This window comes from Lethenteron reissneri, chromosome 21, assembly GCF_015708825.2.
Source record: "Lethenteron reissneri isolate LAM-NWPU_2019-01 chromosome 21, ASM1570882v1, whole genome shotgun sequence".
Classification (NCBI taxonomy): domain Eukaryota; kingdom Metazoa; phylum Chordata; class Hyperoartia; order Petromyzontiformes; family Petromyzontidae; genus Lethenteron; species Lethenteron reissneri.
The window spans coordinates 12,128,557-12,145,947 of record NC_083799.1 but is presented as its reverse complement, the minus strand read 5'-3'; the positions used below and the strand labels follow the sequence as shown (position 1 = coordinate 12,145,947).

Here is a 17,391-nt window from a genome sequence, read left to right as displayed (position 1 = left end):
GTCTTCTTGGTTATTTCGGTAAAGTCACGTAGAAGGGAAGTAATAAAATAATAAAAATAAAACATAATAAAATGTTGATTTAAAGCTTCTTTCGTGACTGCAGGGATTCATCTTCTTGGTTCTTTCGGTAAAGTCACGTAGAAGGGAAGTAATAAAATAATACAAATAAAACATAATGAAATTTCGATTTAAAGCTTTCGTGACTGCAGGGATTCGTCTTCTTGGTTCTTTCGGTAAAGTCACGTAGAAGGGAAATAATAAAATAATACAAATAAAACATAATGAAATTTCGATTTAAAGCATTCGTGACTGCAGGGATTCGTCTTCTTGGTTCTTTCGGTAAAGTCACGTAGAAGGGAAATAATAAAATAATACAAATAAAACATAATGAAATTTCGATTTAAAGCTTTCGTGACTGCAGGGATTCGTCTTCTTGGTTCTTTCGGTAAAGTCACGTAGAAGGGAAATAATAAAATAATACAAATAAAACATAATGAAATTTCGATTTAAAGCATTCGTGACTGCAGGGATTCGTCTTCTTGGTTCTTTCGGTAAAGTCACGTAGAAGGGAAAGTAATAAAATAATACAAATAAAACATAATGAAATTTCGATTTAAAGCTTTCGTGACTGCAGGGATTCGTCTTCTTGGTTCTTTCGGTAAAGTCACGTAGAAGGGAAATAATAAAATAATACAAATAAAACATAATGAAATTTCGATTTAAAGCATTCGTGACTGCAGGGATTCGTCTTCTTGGTTCTTTCGGTAAAGTCACGTAGAAGGGAAATAATAAAATAATACAAATAAAACATAATGAAATTTCGATTTAAAGCTTTCGTGACTGCAGGGATTCGTCTTCTTGGTTCTTTCGGTAAAGTCACGTAGAAGGGAAATAATAAAATAATACAAATAAAACATAATGAAATTTCGATTTAAAGCTTTCGTGACTGCAGGGATTCATCTTCTTGGTTCTTTCGGTAAAGTCACGTAGAAGGGAAATAATAAAATAATACAAATAAAACATAATGAAATTTCGATTTTAAGCTTTCGTGACTGCAGGGATTCATCTTCTTGGTTCTTTCGGTAAAGTGACGTAGAAGGGAAATAATAAAATAATAAAATTAAAACATAATAAAATTATTCTCACGACGTTTCGGCCACAACGCAAGCAGCCGTCCTCAGGTGAAGACGCTGTCTCCCCGACAGACCTGGTCTCCACCTGAGGACGGCTGCTTGCGTTGTGGCCGAAACGTCGTGAGAATTATTAATGTTTATATTTGTATTATTTTATTATTTCCCTTCTACGTGGCTTTACCGAAAGAACCAAGAAGATGTCAACGTTAATTCAACGACAAAAACATTTGTGAAGGCCGCTCTACTGACGCTCACCTGCTTACTTCAATGTGGAACGGAGGGCCTAACGGAGGGCCTTCAAAATATGCGGGCCAACACCCTGGAACAACGTTTCATCTGGCCCCCTCCGGAGTGTGTCCCGATCTTGAGTTAGGAGTAAGAAGACTTCCCTACAAAATATTAGAGGGCCTAAGGCCCTTATTAGCCTCTAGGTTAATCCGGGAGGATGTTCGTGTCTGGGCCCCGTCATCTTTCCTCGACTCTGGCTTACTCGATTGTTTTCACTCCCATTTCCTCTCGAACTGTCATTTACAGGTCAATGTATAACGATGTGTTGATTTGATCTCACCAGAGAGACCGTTTACTGAATGCAATGTCCAATGTTGCGCCGCTGGTGTTGAACGTGTCTTGCAGAGTGTCCGCGATGACCGCACAATGGTTCATGGTATTTATTGTGACATTCAAACACAAAACTTGATATATGTATGCATATATATAATGTAAAATGTATCTATGGCACAGTGGGTTATAGCTGTTACATGTACTGGCGATGAAATGTTCAGAGACTTCAAATCTAAACAGTTGCGCGTGACTTTCCATCTGGGGTGTGACGATCCCTCTTCCCGGCGATTTGATGAATTGTCATCATTCAGGATTGTGTGATTCGATTGCAGTCAATTCGTTAAAACATTGTGTTGAATGTAGCGGCCACTAGTGGCTGCGGGGGTCATGTGCTGAACAACAACAAATATATTTAAGTAAATGCTTATGCATTGTGTATATACATTGCTGCGACTGAACTAGACCATCTACGTATTTTTTTTTATATAAAAGCAATTACAGTACTGTATATAAAATGAAAAACATTGAAGCGTGTTTTTTTTCTTCTTCACGAAGTCTGTTTGCAGGGTCGGTCTGGTGAACTCTTCCTTGACATCTGTGAAAAAGAGCTTCATAGCTCATCGGATTCCTGTAGTCGAAATGATGATTCTGATTCTGAAACGATGAAAACGAAGCAGCGGGTCTCATCTTGTAGCCACTTCAGTTTCAGTTTTCAGTTGTATTTATTAGGTGTAGCCCTGTGGAGCCATTCGGCTCTTGAATCGGGTGCAACCGCAACAAACAAAAACATGAACAAGAAACATCTTAAAGTCGTCGCACTCATTACACACAAAGTGCTTGCCACAAATGAACCACAATGCCTCGCTGATCTCGTCGAAGAGCATAAACCATCACGCAAACTCCGGTCATCCTCGCAACAGCGGCTTTCGGCTAACCATCGAACAAAGACGGTCACCGCATGGCACTCTTTCAGACGCGCTTCTGCTTCTGTCTGGAACGCTCCTCCGATATTATGAAGCCACTGGAGCTATGCGCTTTTAAATCTAGATTGAAAACTCGTTTTTTTAAACAGATTTTTGTGTTTAGTTTGTTGTCCTTACCCTGCACCTCCGGTTAGCACGTTTGGCTACGTACGGTGCGAAATAAGTTCAACATACAACATGCATGCAGGCCGTGCGTCCCAGGCTGTCCCACAAATCTGAAGCTTCACTTCGTGAAGATAGACTACTTTGGCTCCACGAGTGAGACTCTGTTGGTGCCACAGAGACGCATGACTGCTTAACTGTGAGACACACAGCCAGACAAAGAACTACGTAAACGCCCATCATTGATACCAGGGACAAAAAAGGACACAGAGACGGATGCAGAGAAGTTTGGAAGGCCTTAAATAAGTCACGTGCACATTTGGCACATGGGTCCGTAGACAAATGTCACGTGCCGATTACATAGGGTCATCTGATATAAGTTATAAAAAAAAAAACATTCATCAATAACATAAACTTAACGAGAACAAGTATGTAATATACAAGAGGCTAAAGGCAGAGTGACTACATCTCTGGCCGATATGCTGTGAAGGGCCATTTCCTGAAACGTCTATTATCATTTATTTTAAAGTCACATTTTTATTGAGGAACGTGTTGAGTCATTGCTGTTGTTAATTGTGCTTGTGCACCACTGCCAACGCAGTAGTGTCACCAAATAGTTGATTTAGATATAAGCTTATTTAGGTTACATCAGCCCGCTTGTCGATGGACATATGTCCGTCCAGATTATACCCAACACATTTCTAAAATAACAAATCTCTGAAGTAGCAAACAATTTACTTTTGCGTCAAATCCTAACTCAAGGCTGGCACTGTTTCACTTTCGTGTCGATGCTGAACAGCTTCTGACTGCTTCGTTATAACGAACGCTGCTGGACAGAGTTAGCTGTGCCTTGTGGGATGTGTTACTTCCCACCAGCGCAAGTCCACAGGGCCCAAGACACGCGCAGCTGGACACATTCCCTTCGACCAAAATCGAACGCGAGAGGGGATTTCTAGACAACAAAACGCACGATTGTGACCATAGGCTTCAGTCCCCCCGTCATGCCTTGAATTTCACGTGACCGCAACAAAGACAAAGACCCCCTTATAGCCTGGAACAGACTGTTGGCGCAGGTGCTGTTAGCGAGCACCTATGAAGGCCGGCACGGCACACGAGGGGGTGGATGGCCAGCACCACGCCCCTTTGCATCCCCAATGGTGATGTTTACGCACCGCACCAGGTACTTTTTTTGGTTGATGAGTCGACCTAGGGGAGGCCCAGGACCGGTTTAGATATTCATCACTGGTGTTGGATTTGTAGCGCAGCGCCCTCACCATTACACTACCACTCCCCACCCCCCAACACAACACCATGCCATGTGCCACTTTCACTCCAAGTGAACGTGGCTTTTGCTGGGCCATTGCCTTGCGCTCGAAACAGAACGTAATTTAGCCCGATCCAGGGTCGTGAATCCCTTTCCAGAATGAGAATCTTTATTTCATCCTGGAGAAATCCGATGAGCTGGGAAGCTCTTTTACACGGATGTCCAGTTGGCATTTACAGCCCTGGAGGTGCAGATCTGTCCATGTTGCCGCAGTTTAAATGCCACCGTGTGCTCTGGCTTTTCAAGCAGAGGTCACGCAAAGGTGGACCGGGGAGCTCAGGAGGCCGAGACCCAGGGTTCACACCTGGGCTACAGCACTGCTGATGGTCTCAGCGTGGTCACCAAAGACTGAACGATAATGCCATCTTCTTTAATGTAGATTTTTCATTTTTCACACTTCATCTGGCTTGTCTGCAGCTCTTGAGGATTGCCGTGTTGCAAGCACTTCTATAGCAGCGCATGTGAGAATTTGCATCGCCGATTGAGAATGAGGCAATTGAAGGGACCCTCAAGTAGTTATGTGATGCCAACTTTTCCAGAGCACATTCTCTTAACACTGGGTACTTTTCACTTTCTGCTCACATTGCATGCGGAAATGTCTTCACAACACACTCGGAATCATCATTATCATCAGCTGTGAGCTCTCAATTGTTGGAAAGAGGCCTACCAAGCCGTTGTCATCCCTCACCGTCCAGCGATGTAATAATCCACCTTGCACCTGCACACGAGTCAATTTACAAGAGGGCTGTAATCTGGGACAAATAAACACGTATTTTTCAAAATCAGCACGTGTGCTGGAAGTCTGGTCAAACATTCCGACCACGAGGCACTCTGTCGACAGAGGTTTCGGACTAAACATCTGTCGCCAGTCTTCTTCTTGGGTACGGCCGATGTAGAAGCACAGCAGCAAGTCCACCTTCACGCTGACGTGGTCAAGCAAGACAAACCGCGTCAGGAGTAGCAGAGGGCATCATCGCTGTGATGTCCCCCTTCGTATTTGCGGATCGGGGCATTGCGTCGCCATGCGTTGTGCGGTCTGTTCTGGATGACCACAGTCACAGACTGGAGCGTTTTTATGCATCTGGTAATCGCATCTGCCATGGTTTGTGCGGGTGTGGTTTATGATGGACCATGAGCTTCGTGGATGTTCAAACACCAGCGATCTGCTGTGTTGGGTCTTTAACAAGGTGTTTATTTGCGAGTTCTTTTGAGCTCCATTCAGCTCGCCAAACTTCGTCGGGGTTGAACTCGCTTTGTTGAAGGTTAAGCGCACGGGTCCAAAAGGGGCTTGCTTGACTTCAAGCGATGCCGAGGGATGTTATTGAGTTCCTGATGAATGAGATGGTGACTGTCAACAGTGCCAGGCTGCACACGGGGGGGGCGGGGGGTGTGAACCCAGGAGTCACGTGGCCTCCCACGCTCGCGCGGGCGCTGACCCCACCCAAGAAAGAGGAATGACACGGGCAGCACAGGTCAACGACGCGAAAGGCTTCAGCTGCCAGTTGTGGAATTTATCTGACCAGCTAAGGCCCGCCGAGCTAAATAGCTCTTTTTTCAGAAACGACCTGGCTATCACAAATGATAGCTCAACGAAGTGGCTTATCACGTGGGAATCGATCGCAGTCAAAAACTCCAATGCACGTTTCTAAATGTGGAGGGAAAAACCGGAGGACACGGAGAAAAATGCACGCAAATCACGGAGAGAGAAAGAGACACGCAAACTCAAAATATACAGCAGGTATCAGGGTCGGGATTGAACCCTCGCCCTCCGAACACGGCTGTGGCCAAGGAGGGGTCGGGTCAGGATGGATCTGAGGATGTGTTTAACTTCTCACGTAAAAAAAGGACATAGGAGGCTGAGAAGGTAGAGGAATAAGCTGGCATGCTCGAGATCCTGGATGATTGCACCAACACACATAAAACTGGAATATCGCCAAATCCTGCACTTATTGTGGCAAAACTCCAGCTCAGATAAAAACAAAAATTAGGGTTCGACTGTCACGCGATGAACATTAATCTCATGTAGGCAGTGCGGGTGGGAAAGGGCTGAACTGTAAAAAAATTGTTGATTATTCGTTATATTCTTAAATCCAGAAGTCGGCAAGAAACTGACGGGACAGTGCCAGGGTCATAGCGCGTCACTCGCTACCGGAAGTTCAATTTGTGGGAAGTTAACAATGCAAGAGAATCTCAAGATGCTGTACAGAAACGGCAGGCGTATTTATTTCATGGACGGAACGAGGCAGCCAGGCACAGGTCGCGGGAAAAAAAGTGATTGAGTCTGGACTTGAAAAGAAGCAGGGAGTCGAGAGCACGGATTGTAGGGGGAGTTCTAGACTGTGGGGGCAACAGAGCAAGATTTGCGAACACACTGGTACCGGCTCAGTGCTCTGACCCCTGAGACACCCAGCCGAAACCATCACGCGAACTCCGGTCATGCTCACAGCCGCTTCTGGCTGGCCATCGAACAAAGACGGTCACTGAGTCGCGTGCTTTCAGATGCGCTTCTGCGGCCATCTGGAACCCTCTTCCTTCCGATATTAGGAAGCCCTTTTAAATCTTTCTTGAAAACTAATATCTTTAGAACTTACCCACTGGAGCAGTCAACACCTGATGACGGTTGCTTGTGTTGCTTCCGAAACGTCGTGATTATTTTTTACCTACGTGACTTTACCGACAAAACCAAAGAGTATGGATCTTTCGAACTGCTTATTGCGTTTAGTTTGTTGTCCTTCCCCCACACCTTCGATTAGCACGGTTGGCTACGTACCTTGCGAAAGAAGTTCAACGTACATGCAGCCACCCCCAACTTTTGCCAAGCTTTCATCTAGCTCTACGCTCTCTGGATGAACATGCGACTGTGCCCAATCTACTCATCGAAGTAGGCGGAGACCCAATATGAGCCGAGTTGTCACAGGCGTCCCAGTGGCTTAATTGATAAGAGGAGTGAAAGGCCCTCTCGCCAGCCTGAGCTGCACCTAACCGCCGGTGTCTGTAAACCTTGTCGCCATGTCCTCTCGTTCAGACGCGGCCACAGGTTAATGGTTAACGCTTTTACGATTCCTCTCGCCAGAGCACGTTTTTGTTATATTGTAAAAAAAAAGCAGATAAACGCCTTGGGGCGCTCATGCATTCCCCCAGGCAGCCCACATCACCCGAGCCAATAATCGTTGGCCGATGTCACCTGCTCAGCACACGTCACTTTACGCAACACAAAGGGGGCGGGGGATGATTGCGTGGAGCCGTCGCGATTTCACGGCCCGCGATACGATTCAACAATACGTATATTTTTCATCCCCTGCCGATGTCGGGTTTTCTTGGTTGTGCAGCACGGCTCTCCCCATGGGTTTTAAGTTTCACGCCGCGCGTCGTGTCGGCACGATGTCCGATGTTTCGCCCCGGAGGCTGGGAGAATCTTCAGGAATTTAACTGAGTTTCTGAAGGACAGCCATGTATTTTCTCATTTTGTCGAAACCCCGTTTGTACTATTTTGGACGTTTTCCATTTGTGCAGTTGTGTTTGCTCCCTTAGAGTGAATGTGCTATCGGCGTCTGATTTGAATGTGTCTAAAAGCATGCGTTTTTCTTCGCCACGCATCATTCGATGCTCACGTCGTAAGTAGGCATCGATGAATCACCACACACTTACACAGTACGTGCGCGTACACTACAGAGATAAAGCCTCGGCACACAGCTGTTTCGCAGATAAAACATCCTTATTCTTAGTATGACATCCATGCGGGGGTATAAGCCAGATAAAGTTATACTTAAAACAGCAGCTTTTCCCCTTCCGGTTCGAATCCAATAAATGCAAACCGTGAAAGGGCGCTTGAGTGAGAATGTCCTATGCACGTCTTTTGTGCAAGCTTTCAAGCGATTCTACACCGGCTTCAATGATCACGGCTCAGTGCTTTCCTGCTTCCAACACATTTGTTGGCGACTCAAAACGGGGGACACATGGTGAGAGCTGGCCCCGCCCACTTCTCAATCACCACGCCCACTCGGCCACTAGCACCGCCCATGGCGAGCGGCCACCTTCAAGCCTCTCGATGATGTTCGTCCCACCCACCGCTTATAGGCCCAGCCTGCTGAAGTCTCGCGACATCTTTTGCCCGTATCATGAACCGAGCATGAGTTCACGAAATTTTAAACTGTAGACAACAAAAAAGTAAAATGTTTCAGTAGGAGCACAGCCTTAATATAACTGTTCAGGCAAAGACCAAGACGTTGTTGGTAGCTTTAACGATACCGTCCATCGTGGACGAACGAGAAAGTCGCCGTGCATTGAGTTGCGGGAGGAAGCAGTTGAATGCCGGGAGTGAGCCGCGCTTGCCGGTCTCGCTGGTAAAGGTGCGAGTGTGTCCACACCAACGTTCACCTGCTGCCCGCGTGGGCCCAGTGATTGTCTGGCACTAGAACTATGTAGGGCCGCTTTGTGGCTCTCTGTGAACGGATGACAATGCTGCTGCTGTTGCTGTTGATGAGAAAGAAGAAGAAGACGATGATGATGATGATACTACTGCTGCTGATAAAGTTGATGTCGATGATGACTGATTTTGACGACGATAATAATGATAACACTGAGAAGAATTGTATTGTGCTGCTAATGTTGTGAATGATGCTGCTTACTGCAATACCGCTGATAGCAATGATTCTGTCCCTGATGATGATACCGATGCTGCTGCTCCTGCTGTTGAAGATGATGATGAGGGCTATATTGCTGCTATCAATCCTGCTGCTGCTGATGATAACAATGACAACAATCTCAGGCACACCCGTCTACCGCCCTCCCGTCAGTCGGTCGGTTAGACGAGATCGGTGGGTCGACGGCTCACAGGTGCGACTGCGCGCTGGGGTGGGCGCAGACGTCGCCCAGCGAGGCCGGTGTGGGTGCCAGCACGAACGCCGGCGGCGCCGCCAAAGGCTCCATCTCCGAGGCCTCGGCCGCCTCGCGCAGCACTGCCATGTGCGCCTCCGCCGTCGACAGCGAGCGGTCCACCCAGTCGAGGCCTTGGCCTCCGCCGCTCAGCAGACACGCGCTGCGCGTCACCAGCACCAGGTGCGACACGGACAGCAGCAGTGCCGTCAGCCTGCTCCCACAGGGGTGGGAGGGGGGGGGGGAGATAAGGACGGAGGTGGACAGGGGGAAGAATCAGGAGGGACAGGATGACACTCCTGATCATGGCTAATGCGACGATATGTCTGGGAGGCTCAAGCAGGATACATGGTGAGCTAGTAGCCTCGCTTACTATTATTCATTGTCTAATGATAACAGCACACAATGTTTACTCTTAAATTCAGCATTGAGACACAGAGAGCCTCGAGGCAGCGTGCAGGACGGGATAGAGAGGATGTGGCTGAGCGGACAAGGCGACCAATTTTCTGGGAGGCTCAACCAGGACCCAGGAGCCCCTCTCACCTCCTTTCAAGCAGACCCACTTTTATATGGCCACGCCCACTCAAGCAGCATAAGCCCCGCCTTCTCCACTTATAGCCCCGCCCACTGCTCGGGTAGCCCCGTCCTCTACCCAAATCGTGCGGTGAGCATGAGGCCAAATAATTTGCAACCGGGACAAAATCTTGATTTTCGCTAAAGTATTCGGGACACCGGGACGTCCTCTGAAACCAGGACTTTACCGGCCAAACTGCGACGTTTGGTAGCCTCGACCATGACAAAAGACATAGATCCCCCGTATAGCATTAAGAAACTGTTGGGCCAAGTGCTGTTAGCGAGCACCTATGAAGGTGGGTATGGCACACACGAGGTGGGTGGGTGGCCAGCACCACGCCCGGCCGCATTTGTCTCCCTAGTGGTCATGTATACACACCGCACCAGGTACTCATTTGGGGCTGAGTCGACCAAGGGGAAGGCCCCAGAACCAAATTCAGATAATCGTCACTGGTATTGGATGTGAGCTGGAATCGAGACTCGGGTCACCACTGGATTTGTAGCGCAGCGCCACCACTCCCCACTGTTACTCCTACAGCTGTGGTCACTCACTAGCACGGGTCGTGCCCTCATCTGGGAAGAGTCGTTGATTTGATGCCACATGACACCCCCCCCCCCCCCGTGGGGCCGTGAACACAGCAACGGTTCCGGTTACACAGGAAGGGTAACGGAGGGGCACTCGGTCGCTATCGTTACCGCATTTTAGTCTTGAATTTCCAAGTGAATAGATGGAAGAAAAAAATGTCTCTCAATAGAGCAACAATATTGTGACCGTGACTCGTAAGCTTTCGCAACCAATATTATCCATAATAAACAAATAATACCCCATCGATTATTGAAAAACAAACCTCATCAATGAATAAAAACGAGTATCAGATCGATAAAAAAAACTGTTAATTTTTGTTCGCAATCCGGCCACTCGCGAGCAATCGCATCCCGTACAGAGTTTTCCCGTTCTCCAGTTAATCTGTCGTCCTCTCAGAAGGCAACGTTTGAAAATAGGATCTTATTTTGTCATCGGTGAATGTATCGTCTATTGCTCGTCATCCTAGCACCGTTGGCTCTCAACATTATTAGTAAAACACCAAAACTGTTTCGATAAGTCGATAGCAGTAGGGACCACGCGTCAGGTGTGCGTAAAGTTACACGTGCGCTTTGTAGACCATAATCCTTTTAAGAGAAGCGTCATAAAGAAGTAAACAGATAAGGGCTCAATCTTTGCTGTTTACTTGCGGAATGGGGCATGCGGCCACTCAAGACCGGACACAGTTGCTGGAGATACTGGAGTATTTTTTCTTTAAGCTTTGATTATGCAACTCAACTATTGATTCAACCGATACGAAGGTCAACTCGAGCAGGCAAACACATTCGTCTGTTGGCTTGTGCCCAATAAAACTCGCATGGGTACAGCCTAGCTGTAAACTACAGTGTGTATAAAGAATTAGTTTCAACTTTTTTCTGTTCGGAGGAGGATTGTCAAAACAAACTGTTCATAGAGATATATGGGCCTAAGTCAGGCCTGACTGATTATACCTTTCCGCTATTCACTCAGCTCTAGATGCTGTAGTCTGGGCAGCAATGTTGCTAGAAGTCATGTGGTCCCCTTAAATATCATCCTGTGCAGGGCTCAGGGCCAGGCGGAGGATTATAATTGAGGCCAAAGACAAAGATCCCCCCGTATAGCCTTAACAGACTGTTGGGGGTGCAAGTGCTGTTAGCGAGCACCTATGAAGGCCGGCACAGCACACGAGGGGGTGGGTGGCCAGCACCACGTCTGGCCGACTTTGTCTCCACAGTGGTGATGTTTACACATCGCACCAGGCACTTATTTTAGGCTGAGCCGACCTAGGGGGGGTGCAGGACCAGTTCAGATAATCGTCACTGGTCTTGGTGGCCGTGAGCGGGAATCCAACTCCGGTCGCCGGATTCGTAGCGCAGCCGCACTTAAACGTTGCACCACCGCTCCCCTAAGTGAGGCCATCCACTGGGCACCGCAGGCTGTCAAGTGCGGACGTGGTGACTCGGCGCTAGAGCGAGTGGCTCACAATCGAAGGAAAGGCTGCGAGTTCAAATCAACGTGGTGGGGGTTGACTTATCCCATCATCACTCTCCCGCCCAAGTTGAATTAAATGAGAACCATTTTGTGTGTCCTATTGAGAGACTCACCACCACATTGGATGCACCCACAGCACAGGGTTCAACCACCACACCGCAGGTCACAGCACCTCTCTATCTCCGCTTATTCCCGTGCAATTCTCCACTTTGGTATTCCCTCCCATCGTGTCTTTCCCCCAGGTCCGTACAACCCTGCTCACTTTAAGGAACGTATTAACTAGCTTAATGATGGCATTTTTTTCTTGGGTGAGAGCCGCGTGAATGTAAATGCCGTGTGGTAAACCCACCTCCACCCGAGAACCATTCGGTAAGGTTTGTCATGTGCATACAACGCGCCGATGAGTGACCACTTCAGCCCATCGATGTGTTGGGGAGTAATCCCGCAACACGTACAATTTGAGTACGACGTTTCACGCAACGAACCTCACTAATTGGCCGCGTCAAGGTGGAGGTGGGCGTACGACACAATTACATTTACGCGATGTCACCCAGAAAGAATTTTTGTTCATGCGTGATATTGATTGCGAAAGCCTACGTGTTGAATCATATATAACTCCCGTCCACGAGCACTTTTACACACTGCTGTTTGTTGCTGGCTACTTGGCGGTTTTGGGCCTTCGGCCTGCTGCTCTCAACAACCGTGAACCGTTTAGTTGCACGGCAAGGAAGGACTCACCGTGCCTCCAGCAGTTTGGGCTCCATGGGGTTGTACATGCAGCGAACAGCGTCATCCACCCTGCACCACAACAGCACCGAAAGAACAAAAGGACAAAGTTCCCCCGTATAGCCTTTAACAGACTGTTGGGGCAAGTGCTGTTAGTAAGGGGCGCCATGGTGGCGAGATGTTACCTCCCTTGCCTGGTACAGAGGAAGTTGTGGGTTCGATCCCGACCCTAACGCTTGTATATTTGGAGTTTGCATATCTCCCTTGCCGTGGTAGCGTGGATTTTTCTCCGAATCCTCTCGTTTTCCCCTCCAAAATTTAAAAACATGCGCTTAGATTATTTGGCTGCAATAAATGTCCATGATGATAAGCCATTTCGATGAGCTGTTATTTGTGGCCAGGTCGCTTCTGAAAAATAACTCTATAGCTCAGTGGGCCTTACCTGGTAAAATAAAAATAGTTTAGTTACAGTTGCACACGAGGGGGTGGGTTGCCAACAACACGCCCGGCCACCTTTGTCTCCCCAGTGGTGATGTTTACACACCAGCACTAGGTCATCATTTGAGGCTGAGTCGACCAAGGAGAGGGCCAGGACCGGTTCAGAAAATCGGACAGTGGTCTTGGTCGTGAGCGGGAATCGAACTCGGATCCTAGGGTTCGTAGCGCGGCACGCTAACCGCTGCACCACCACTCCCCAGAAAAACAACAACCACCAGCTGCTTGTCCAGCGCTCAGCAACATGGGGGTCAGGGGTCACGGTGGGGGAGGAATGGGGTCCGGGTGAGTGCTCGAGTGGTCAGGGGTTAGTAGGGGTCAGGGGTCAGACAAAAGGGGCTGGGAGTTATTTTAAGGAGAGGGTGTAAAGGTGGTGGGTGGAGGGGGGGAGGTTTAGGAAGCTAAAGTTTATTTGTTTAACTAGGCTTAGAGCTACTTAAACTATTAAAACGAAACTTTTGAACACTTTTTTTATTTTATCAGGTAAGGCCCATTGAGCTATGTAGTTCTTTTCAGAAGCCACAAAAGATAGCTCAACAAAGTGGCTCATCACGTGGAAATTTCTAGCAGCCAAATAATCTCACCGCACGTTGATTCTAAATGTCGAGGGAAGAACCGGAGGACCCGGAGTAAAATCCACGCGGCCACGCGGAGAGAGACACGCAAACACCAGGGTCAGGATCGAACCCACGACTTCCTGGATACCAGGTGAGGTAAGTTAACGGCTACAGAGGCCAGGATAGTGTCATGGATGACCACAGTGACACAAACATAGACACCAAGTACAGCAATGAAGCGAATAGAAACCAGGTGGGGGGGGGGGGGGCTAGCAGGTGAGTGCTGTGTTGGGGTGGCGAGCGTTGGGTGGGTTAGGTGGGGGGGGGGGGGGACTGGGGTGGGGGTCTTGCGAACCGGGGGCCGATGCGCTTCGCCACGGTGATGATGTCACTGAGGCTCTTGGACGATTTCACCTTCAGCCCCGAGCCCATCGTCATGGCGACAAGCTTCTCCGTCAGCGTGTGGCACGTCTGGGGGGGGTGGGCGAGACAACGGGGGATGGAGGGAGGGCGGGGAGGGGAGGGGGCGAGGTACACACACGGGAGAGTGAGTCAATAGGTAGCGCAGTGAGATGTGGCTGATTTGGGAGCGGATTGCACGTTAGCTAGTGACGTGTGTGCGCAACAAAAGAGAATGATTTTTTACTTGAAACTTTGGTAATTGCAGGAATTCATATTCTTTGGTTCTTTCAGTAAAGTCAACGTAGATAGAAAAATAATAATAAAGTTAAATTTCGATTTAAAGATTTCGTGACTGCAGGGATTCATCTTCTTGGTTCTTTCGGTAAAGTCACGTAGAAGGGAAGTAATAAAATTATAAACATAATAAAATAATATTCTTAGGTGTTTTCGGTAAAGTCACGTAGGTAAAAACTTTACCGAAAACACCTAAGAATATGATTCATTGCAGTCACGAAAGCTTCAAGTCTAGAAATAATAAAATAATTCTCACGACGTTTCGGCTACAACGCAAGCAGCCGTCTTCAGGTGAAGAATGAAGACGGCTGCTTGCGTTGTAGCTGAAACGTCGTGAGAATTATTTTATTATGTTTTATTTTTATTATTTTATTACTTCCCTTCTACGTGACTTTACAGAAAGAACCAAGAAGAATAATAAAGTTAATAAAAAATAATAAAAATAAAAACCACGACGATTCGATCGCAACACAAGCGGTCATCATCAAGCCCTCACATCCAACTGAGAGCAAATCGTCAAATTCCATCCTGCTACTTTCTGAGCTACGCAGTGAGCCGTGCAAGATCCACCAACCTTCAGGATCTCGATGCAGTGTGGAATCAGTCCCCTGGAAGGGAATAAACAAACAAACAAACACAAATCGGGTTTAGAATACACAAAGTGCTCCTGATAACGAACACCGCAAACATCTGCCGGGCGGCGCCGGTGGTGGCTACGCTGCTGAAACGTGGCTTCCTGTGACCGAGCGCTGTGGAGGCAGCAGCAGCGAGGGTTGGTGGATTCGTGGTTTAACACCTGGCCTGGCACAGGCGCTGTGCTATGAACACCACAGAGATGCTGCGGAACTCCCTGCCGCCCCGTGGCCGTCGAAGAGGTGCCGTGCCCGGGCTCGCCAGCAGAATGCGGTGCAGCAAAGCGCAGACTGACGTGTATGAGATAGAGTATTGCGCCCTCGCGTGCTTGGGTATTCTACGGGTGCTCCGGTTTCCTCCCACGTGTGTGATAACCACTCGTTGGCCGAAAACATTTTGGTATATAGAGGACTACAGAACAATTGTTGGTAGCGCCGGCTCACCGCCTGGCAGCCTTCCAGCTCTGTCTGTGGTTCCTATCTAGCGATTGTGAGATGCAATTTGCATGAAGATCGTTGTATCAAACTAAACATTTAATTGGTTGTTGTTATTATCGTGATCTGTCAAACTCCACAGTGCTGTTCCATGCTGTGCGTTTCTGTGCGACGCGACGCACCAAATGTGTCATAATTTGACATTCAAATATAAACTGCACGTGCCTGATGATTGCTAAACAATAGCCCCATGTAAAGCGGAGACTGCCTATTCAAATGCAAGGCACTGTTTGCATAGCGTGGGACGCACGTGTGCACACACGTACAAAAAAGTCCGCACCTTCGTTTCAATCGGGCGCTCTCTAACTCAGGTGGGACATAGACCGCTGGCGACAGTGCCATTAGCGAGCACCTATTAAGGTCAGCGGAGCACGTTAAGGGACGGCGATTTAGCTTTTAAATCCGAGCGTCGCAAAATTAAACGCTCGAACGGAAGTCGCCACGGTGAATAACGAAGGAGCGATGGGCACTGGGGGGCATGGGCGGTGGTAAAACAATGAAGGGAAGGGCGTGAATTTAAGAAGAGGGCCCTCCAAGATCTACAACAGCCTTTAAACTTGAATGGCCCCTGCACACTGAGGGCGGGGGGGGAGGGCGGCCGTGACTCACGAGGCGTCCTCGATCCAAGCCACGTCCTCCAGGAAGGACTCGATGTTGGGGTTGGTGATGACGACGCCCTCCAGCTCCAGCTCGGAGGGGTTGCTCTGCGTCTCCATGGCGTCGATCAGGTCAAGGGTCGGCCTGCGGAAGGCCAAGTACGAGCCGTTAGTTCCTACTCCTTCTCACCACTCACGGCCCCATCACCGCGCCACATGAGTCCGTGACGGAGTAGCTGACAAGACGTCGCGTGGCCCGCCGGAACACACATGCGCGCACGTGCCCGTTTCACCACGTGGCCCACATCCCACTGGGATTTTTGCACACAGCATTGATATACGGTGTTGTTTTCTGGGAGACTTTGCTGTTTTTTCCTGGATTTTTCTGTTGCGTGTAGTCACTTTAAGATGTTTCTTGTTCACGTTTTTGTTTGTTGCGGTTGCACCTGAGTCAAGAGCCGCATGGCTCACAGGATTATACCTAATAAATGAAGCTTAAAAAAAATTGAAAAACCAGGAAAACCAGTGGAATGACCGTGTCCATCCCAGGGGCCCGCAGGGCAGCCCACGAGGGCCCCATGGGGGGCTACGGGTGGTCCACGGGGGGCCATAGGGGACCCACGAGGCGGCCCTCACCGGGAATCGCGCTCCGTGAGGATGTGGTCGGCGCGGCAGTAGCGGTGGCGGCAGAGCAGCACAAGGGCCCCGAGCGACGAGAGAAACACGAGTGCCAGCACGCTGATGGCGATCACCACCACCGTCTCCATCGCGCCGCGTGCCCACCACCACCCCCAGCTCGTCGTCCCGTAGGGGGGCGGGGGGGGGCACAGCCCCCACCTCCTTCACATCGACAAACAAAACACAAGGTCAAGACGAGGCGGAACATTGGGTTCGGTTTTACTTACAAACAAAAAAGTTAAGATGGAAATAATTGAGAGGCGCTTAGCGGAGATACCCTCTGTCATTGGGTTTTGTTTGACCATACTTCACCGCGCTTATGCAAATGTTACCTGCGGTCGGATCATATTATAATCGACGGGGGTTGAGACAGACCCGTCGACTACTCGATTCATCGGTTGCCGATACAGTTACGCTCACAGCACATGCGTGTAAGAATGCTTGACTATTCACATGTTCCCTTCATGCTAGTGGGCGGAGCGAGAGACCGTGCACTGTAGGTGTATCGTCAAATGTGCAGGCCTTTGTCTAGCCACTGCTGGATGAAGGTCCCCTGTCACGCCGTGGAGGTTGTGCAAAGAGTTTGTTTGACCATACTTCACCACGCGGGTCACTGCCGGTTGGTGTAGTACAGAACCCCAACTGGTTCAGGTATCATTCGCCATCGATGATAGCCTTGGCCGGGACTTGGCATTCAGGTCACCGGGATCATAGTGCAAAGTGCTAACCATTGCGCCACCACTCCCCCCTGCCCCCAGTTTTATCCGACTTAGAGGCACAATATAATACTTGTACAGCATTACCTTGAGCTAGAGACGATTCAACAACCAGAAGAAACAATACATGCTGGCTTATATAAACGGGTGTCTAAACAACAAAATACAGCAGGAATCCCAGCATGCCTTGCATGTC

At 48.7% G+C, this 17,391-nt stretch overlaps 1 protein-coding gene across 1 annotated transcript in view; it reads right to left on the bottom strand.

The window, feature by feature from the left end:
* Nucleotides 1–1,787: 1,787 nt before the first annotated feature.
* The window catches only part of TMEM98 (transmembrane protein 98), a 28,120-nt gene continuing 12,516 nt past the window's right edge, over nucleotides 1,788–17,391 (bottom strand). The window contains exons 2-7 of the mRNA XM_061555845.1: nucleotides 16,438–16,641; nucleotides 15,815–15,946; nucleotides 14,653–14,686; nucleotides 13,738–13,853; nucleotides 12,343–12,402; nucleotides 1,788–9,192 (exon numbers count right to left, since the gene is read on the bottom strand). Coding sequence (XP_061411829.1) covers nucleotides 8,934–9,192; nucleotides 12,343–12,402; nucleotides 13,738–13,853; nucleotides 14,653–14,686; nucleotides 15,815–15,946; nucleotides 16,438–16,568 — 732 coding nt within the window. The 5' untranslated portion in view covers nucleotides 16,569–16,641 and the 3' untranslated portion in view covers nucleotides 1,788–8,933. The remainder of the gene's footprint in view (nucleotides 9,193–12,342; nucleotides 12,403–13,737; nucleotides 13,854–14,652; nucleotides 14,687–15,814; nucleotides 15,947–16,437; nucleotides 16,642–17,391) is intronic.